Source organism: Octodon degus, unplaced genomic scaffold (assembly GCF_000260255.1).
Source record: "Octodon degus isolate 3935 unplaced genomic scaffold, OctDeg1.0 scaffold00037, whole genome shotgun sequence".
Taxonomy (NCBI): Eukaryota; Metazoa; Chordata; class Mammalia; order Rodentia; family Octodontidae; genus Octodon; species Octodon degus.
The window spans coordinates 16,784,043-16,791,634 of record NW_004524613.1 but is presented as its reverse complement, the minus strand read 5'-3'; the positions used below and the strand labels follow the sequence as shown (position 1 = coordinate 16,791,634).

At 42.5% G+C, this 7,592-nt stretch overlaps 1 protein-coding gene across 4 annotated transcripts in view; it reads right to left on the bottom strand.

Annotated features, from left to right (window-relative positions):
• Nucleotides 1-6,653: 6,653 nt before the first annotated feature.
• Dbndd2 (dysbindin domain containing 2) overlaps nucleotides 6,654-7,592 on the bottom strand; it is a 38,898-nt gene continuing 37,959 nt past the window's right edge. For all 4 annotated transcript variants that reach the window (XM_004649078.2, XM_023714793.1, XM_023714792.1 and 1 more), the window contains one exon: nucleotides 6,654-7,316. In XM_004649078.2, the coding sequence (XP_004649135.2) occupies nucleotides 7,114-7,316 (203 nt within the window). In that variant the 3' untranslated portion in view covers nucleotides 6,654-7,113. The remainder of the gene's footprint in view (nucleotides 7,317-7,592) is intronic.

Genomic DNA, 7,592 nt, shown 5'->3' with positions numbered 1-7,592 from the left:
ACATTATATGAACAAGCCAGTTTTATCCATTCTGTTGATGGGCATCTGGAATTTTCAAGTCTTTGATGATTATTACTGTTATTTGTACAAGTTGCATTGTAGACATGTTTCTCCTATATATACCTTAGGCAAATATCTGGGAGAATTGCTGAATCAAAGAGGAAGGGTGTATTTAGATTTATGAGAAACTATCATGCTGGGTGTGGTTGTGCATGCCTGTAATCCCAGAACTTCGGCACTGAGGCTGAGGATCACTGGGAGTTCAAGGCCAGTCTGGGCTACAAAGTGAGTCCAAGACCAGCCTGAATTACATAACAAGACCCTGTCTTGAACAAAACAAAACCTGTCAGACCTTTCTTCAAGGTCTGTCATTTATTCTTCTGTCAACAATATATGAGAAAAAAACAATATGATAGCTCCAATTGCTCCAAATCCTGGTCATCATTTGGGTTTTTTGACTTTGTAGTTTTAGTTATATTGATGTATTAGTAGCTCATCATGGATTTAATTTTCACTTCCCTGGTAATCAATGATATATGATTATATTTTTTGAAAAAAAAATTTTTCAGAAAAAAAATTTTTTTCAAGGTCTTGCTATGTAGTAGTTTAGGCTGGCCTTGAATCACTCTGTAGCCCAAACTGGCCTCAAACTTCCCAAGGATCCTCTGGCCTCAGCCTCACAGTGCTAGGATTACAGGTGTGCACCATCATGCCCAGGTCTTATTACTAGACATTTATATATCTTCTTCTGTAAAACATCTGTTAAAATCTTTTGTCCCCACCCCCTTTACCAACTTGTTTGCCTTTTTATTGAGTTTCATGAGTTCCAATGCTAAGTTCATGTTTTGATTTTTCCATCTGGCCTGTGGGGAACACATTCATAAAAGATTCTGTGAACAATCTCTTGATGAAACTCAAAAGCCATATTTCTAGGAAGAGCAAAGTTTAGTGTCAGGCAGGTCTGCCAAGACAGACTCCCAGTGACCCATAAAAAGTGTCAAGAAGTTACGTTTCTCTCATGTTCTTCTTTTACCTACATCTGATGTTCGTGCCCATTAGACACAGAATAATCATAAAGCCATGAGCTGGATGTCAAAAAGACATGGATTCAAATTCATACAGAAGCTTTTAAGCGATATGAGCCTAAGCAACCCAAGAGTCACTTTTTCTCATCTGTAAAATGGAAAGGTTTCAGAGTTATTGTCAGAAATTATGTGGTTTCTCAGTTGCGTCCCAAATTTTCTGATCAAGGAGATTATGGGGCCACAGGAAAGTGATGATGTAGCGTGTGCCTAAGGAGAGTCACATGGAGAAAAAACATTCTCTCAGGCTTTCACAGAGAGCAAATGGGTCAAGCAATGGCTGTGACTCATCCTCATGGCTGACACTGACAAAGGATCTACAAACTGTGGTACAGGGTTTCAAGATAAATCCTGAGGGGATTTGACTGACCTTATCAGATACAAAAGTTACATTTCTTGTTATATATGTCTTGCTTCATCTTGGTCTTAACCATCCAGCAGAAAAGTATAAAAACAAAGTATAAAAAGTAAAGCCATATTAAAAAGTAAAGCCACAATATGTTGAGCTCTAAAAGGTTCAAACAACTTCTGACATTGCCAGTCTTACGGAAAACCTACTACTATTATGGGCTACTGGACTATATTAGAATATTTTGCTGAATTCACACACCTACAATATTTAAGTGACAATGGAATGCCCTTCTCTGACAAAACTAACCAAAAAAGGGGGATACAAATGAATGACCATTTTGTATCTGTATACTCAAAATAGTTAGGATATACAGCTGCATTCTCTTAATTCAGTGAATAAAGAGATTTGTTCTAATAGTGTTTGTGGACAGCATATCATGTCTGCATCTTGTACAATGAATAACCATTAAGACAACAATATGCAAAGTATTAATTATTGAAACTGCTAGTAATCGGTTTGAAACTGTCTCATTGCTATTTGTTTCCCAATCAAACTATTTTTTAAAAATGAATGAAAAAAAGAAAAAGAAAATTATGTGCTTATAGGATTTGAAGTGTACCAAGTGCTTAATAACATTGATTCAAGGTACCCATCAGGTAGGCATTATCTCAGTTTTATAAATGAGCAAACTGAAATATAGAAACGTATATTTTTCTACAATACCAGTGAGTGATGAAACCAGGGCTAGAGTCTACAATGTCACATTGGAAACAATATAGTTTAAAAAGCAGCTGTCATGATTATGATTATTTTGAACTTCTATGCTTTGTTTCCTTTTGAAATTGCCTGTCCCTGTTATTTAAGACTTAGTGAATCTTCTTCCACTCTAGTGGGCTACAGTCTTAGTGCACTTCTGCCACGGCCCAGCTCACATTGAATTTCCATTATCTGGCATGTCTGCTCCTGGAAAAGCCTGTAGTTTCCTTAGTATCCCATTGCTATGCAGTGGTTAGCACATAAGTATATTCAGTAATGCATGAATCAATGAATGTGTAGACACCAGAAACTGGGCATGGAAGCCCATGTCTATAATTCTAGCTACTGAGAAAAATGAGGCAGGAGGATCAAGACTTCTAGTCCAAGATAGACAATTTATGGAGACTGTGTCTCAAAATTTAAAGACTGCTGGGTATCCTGGCACATACCTGTAATGCCAACACCCAACATGCTGAGGCAGAAAGATTGCCACCAGTTCAAGGCCAGCCTGAACTACACAGCAAGATGCTGTATTTAAAAAAAAAAAAAAAAAAAAAATTTTTAAGGCTGAGGATGTAGCTCAGAGTTAAAGTACTTGCCCAGCACGCACAAGGCCCTGGGTTCAATCCAAGCTCTACTAGTAATAAAAGCATAGCACAATTCTCTGTTGTCCCCATATTGCCCTGCTGTTCACAGTCAAGTTCTCTCATTTCTGGGGAGCACAACAGTGTGAATCTTCTCATTTTTCTCCACAGCATCAGGTTCTACAAGGATGAGCCTGTCTTCTCCCCACCACCTCCAGTAAGTCTGTGTGGATAGCCATCCCATAATAAGCCTATGCAACAGGGGGAAGCAACACTTGAGGCTTGGAGACTGAAAGCTATGCTCTCCGACTCAGAATTAGTGCCAAATCATTCTCTCATCTCCAAGGGCACTGAGTGGCTCAAAACACAGCCTGCTGGAGATGATGCCTCTGAAGGCCCGCCAGCCCCTGTGGTTTGGCAGGAGAAGAGGTCATTGTCTTAATCGGGAAGTGGTCCTGTGGTCTCAGATGACCCAAGACTTTTCCCATCAGAGCTGGGGCTCATAGCCACTGAACTGAAAGCTTCCTAGAGATGCAAACAATTCTACTTTTCAAGTGGGGCTGTCCCTAGTCAGACTCCCTGTCCCTACTCCACAATCTCAGTATTGTGTGACTGAGGTACTAAGAGATTTATTGGCATGTTGATGGCAACTAAACTAGTACAGCTCCCCATCACTCACCCTACGGGGAAGAGGGTAACCCTGACAGCAGAGCTGCGGGGACCATAGGTGGCAGCCCCAAAGACGACTCAGCCAATGAAACAGGAGGTGAAGCCTTGCTACTCTAAAGGAGGGCTAAAGTCACATGGGGACAGAGACAATCTCAGTAGATGATCTCAGTTTTGACCCAATGACTGGACAAAAGATACTCCACAAGCTTTCAAGAGAGGCAGAAAGGCAAAAAAGTCAAATGGTCACTCCTTCTGTGGGGCAGCCACAAGCTTCCCACTATCTTTAGGAAGAGCATTTAGAAAGTCACAGCGGCCTCCTGCAGGGTTGGAAGCAAGATGGGGCTATGGGAAGACCTGCAACTCTTGAGTAGCACAGAGCTTAAAATTTAGGCTATTGTCACTAATCCCATGGGTACTATCTGAGATATGAAGGGAGGGGAGTGAAATTGTGCGTGTATGTGCGTGAAAAAAATGAGTCTGTGTTTCTTAAGCTTGGATCCTATATCCTCTGCAACATTCCCTGGGCAAGTTCATTCACACGTGGCCTCACTTAGCACCTTTACATTGGCAACTCATCTATGTGTTTCCAGCCCAGTCTTCTCGCCCACATCCCACACCTCTGCATCCAAGTACCTAATCAGTAAGCCTAAAACCGACAGTGTCACCATATTCCCAAACACAGCCCTCTTCCCAACTCCCCCAGTCTGGGTCAAGGGCTCTCTGAACCATCCTGCCACTGAAGGCGGAAACCATGGCAGCATCCTTGACACCTTCTCTCCCACCCATTAAATAAATCTTTTGGAATTTCCCTTCTAAATTTCTCTTGCACTTTTCTCCCTCTCTCTACCTCCAAACTAGTCTGTTCTCTTATCTAGATGGCTACAGTCATCTGGCTTCCAGGGGTCCATTCCGGGTTCCAGCCAGTCTTCCTCCAGTTTATTCCTCATCATCATTTGGATCTTTATGCAAAAGCCAGTTCCCCCAAGGAAACACCTGGTAAGCTCTCTCAATAGGCTGACCACTTCCTGGCACTAGTCGTAGTTGAGATTCTACACACACACCCCCAACACTAAACCTTTGTCACAGCAAGTTCTTTTTTTGGGTGGGGGGAAAGAGTTACATCCACAATGTCTTACTCATGCTAAATCCCAACATTTAACCTTTATTGAATGAATGATGTCACTTTCATGTAGTACCCTGCTTCAACTCAAGTTAACCATCAGTCTTCTGGGCCACCATTACCTCTTATACAGATTGCTGTTATCTGGCTGTCTTGAGCTTGTTCTCCAGTATACTCTCTACACTGCACCCAACATTGGCTTTTATTTTTTTTAATTTATTTATTTGGTATAGGGTATTGCTACACAGCTTGGACTTAGTGATCCTCTTGTCTCAGCCTCCCCAGAGCTGGGATTACAGGCATGCGCCACCATGCCCAGTTTTGGTGACTGGCAAGGCACACCTGGGGTTCTGGGGCCAGCACAGCATGTGGTACCAGGTATCAAACTCAGATCCTTGTGCTTGCCAGGCAGGCACTTAGACTGCCAAGCTAGCTCCCCAGCCCCCAACATTAGCTTTTAAATAAGCAAATCCAAGTGGAGTGTGGTGGCATACCCCTGTAATCCCAGCACTTGGGAAGCTGAGGCAGGAGCATCACTGTGAGTTTAAGGCCATGCTGAACTGCATAGCAAGACCTAGTCTCAAAAAAAAAAAAAAAAAAAAAAAAGGAAATCTAGCTACTTGTAATTCCTTTACTAAATAAAATTTGAACTCTTTAATATGGCCTCTAGGGCTGGAGAAATAGCTCAGCAGCATAAGCACCTGAGTTCAGTCCCCGGTACCAAAAATTAAAATAAAATAAAATATGGCCTCTGACATGTAAACTGCTAATAACCTATTCAGTGAGCACCGTACTCTTGTTCGTTAGTAACAAATCTGATTCTGTCAGATAACAGTATCTATTAATGGACTATCCCACTATCCCATTCACAGTGCTTCTCTACCATCTAATAGTACAAAATCAGATACACTGGTAAATCAGTGACTTGAAAGGCTTGCTATCTTTCCAAAGAACAGAATTTCCTTTCTTCTACATACTTTGTTCCTAAGCCGATCAAGCATCTACAAATGAAACATTTCCTACGCTGCTAAGTTCTAGCCAATAAGATGAAAGCAGGTGCTATTTCTTGGAACTCCCAAAAATGGTTCTTAAAGTGAGACTAGATAGCAAGCTGTGCTCTCTGCCCATCCCCCATTCTGCTTTTTACCCATTTCAAAGTCCTAATGGCTTGAGCTGTGGCAGCCATGCTGATGACCCCTCAATAAGAATGCAAGTCATACGCCTTGGATGTCTGAGCAAAGAGAGCCAAAAAAGCTGAGCATGGTGGCATATCCCTGGAACCCCAGTTACTTGGTGGATGGGCATGATTATAAGTTGGAGGCCAGCCTGAGCACAATGAAACCCCGGCTCAAACTAAAAAGAAAATTGAAAGGGCTGGGTAGCTCTGCATTTCAATTTCTACTATTGGGGGAGAGGGGAAAAAAAAAAGAGCCCCCAAAAAAGACCAACCCTTAGTAACTACAGAACTTCACAGCAAGTATTTTGGATTTCTTTTATATGAGGAAATACATTTATATCTTATGTCATGATCTTTTACTAGCAGTCAAATTGAAACCTAATACAGGTTTCAAAACATTTCACAACCTGACCTTTGTCAGTCTTACCTCTCTTCATGTTTTTAAATCCAATCATTTTGCCAAACATGTTCAGTTCCTCAGAGCTATAGTATCTTCATTTAAAGTCTTTACAAGATGCTCCTTCTGCCTTAATCATGTCCCCCCTCACCCTTTGTCTGACCTGAGTCATTTCTAGTCATCCTTGAAATTTCTACTTAGAAATCAGCTACCTGATTACCCTACCCACTAGATTAAGATACCCTGTTTTCTGGTACCAGAATAGTGCCTCTTCATGTTACTCACAACACTGAGTTGTGATACTGATAGTCTCTTCCATAGACACTATACCTCAGGAAGAGAGGAATACAGTGTGTCCTGCTCAGCATCATCTACATTCCAAATGCCCAGCACAGGTGTCCAACAAATATTTCTTGAAAAAAGTAAATAAATGAGTGATACGGCTATGGTGCTGGATAGAGAGCTAAAGACACAGTGGGTTCGGTATCACTGTGATATGAAAAATGAGTGGAATGGTTGGTATGTTACTTGTTTATTATTTATACCATGTCCTTTCCAAAGAAGGATGTAAGGAGGAAAAATAGTTGGAGTGCCACCTCATTGGAGTGCTAATGAGTTCACTTCCACTTAGAGACTCTGGTTTAGGAGGCTACTGGAAGACTACAGAATAGAGTGGGGGAGGGAGGTGTGCTAAGAAAAGCAGTGGCATCCTGTCCTACCTCATCTTCCATCTCCACACTTGTAAGTCCTACCTCAGGAGCAAGCCAAAAACTGGAGGGAAGGTTGCAGCAGGACAAGGTTATCAGTAAAGCAGGAGAAGGTTAATTCTCAGAGATGTCCATCACCCCACCATCCTTCCCTCCCTTTGATGCCCACTGTAAGTAAAGTGTCTGGATCCTCCCAAAGGGCTCTGGCTGGGTCTAGGGTTTCATGTGGAGAACAGCCAGCTCAGTCAGTCTGCAGGAGGGGCCCTCTGCTAGCTGCAGGTTCTGGGCTGTGCTTCTTCACCCCTATCCTCCTCCTCATCAGACTGTGCCAAGGGAGTGTCTGCTCCACCGTCACTTGGATTTGGACTGTGCAGGTGGGTAGAGGAGTCAGAGGACGAGGAGGAAGTCCGGGATGTTGTCCTGTCTGGCGTGAGCACCGGCAAGCTCTGCTCCTCTGGATGGTCATCCACCCCTGACCAAAGAGAAGAGCCAGTCAGGTCTACAAGGGCTTCAGGGACTCCTAGAGATTAATCTGGCCAGACAAACTAAAGCCCAGACAGGGGCAAGTATTTGTTCCAAATCACTTTACCAGTCCAGCAAAGAGCCAGGACCTACCTAGGCCTTCCATCTCCTGGCTCCAGTTCCTTTCACATCACTACACCACAGTTGGAATCTAGAATCAGGTCAGTTAATTCAAGCTACTGTTAAGTATCTCTGGGCAAGTAATTTTCCCTCTCTGGGATTCTGA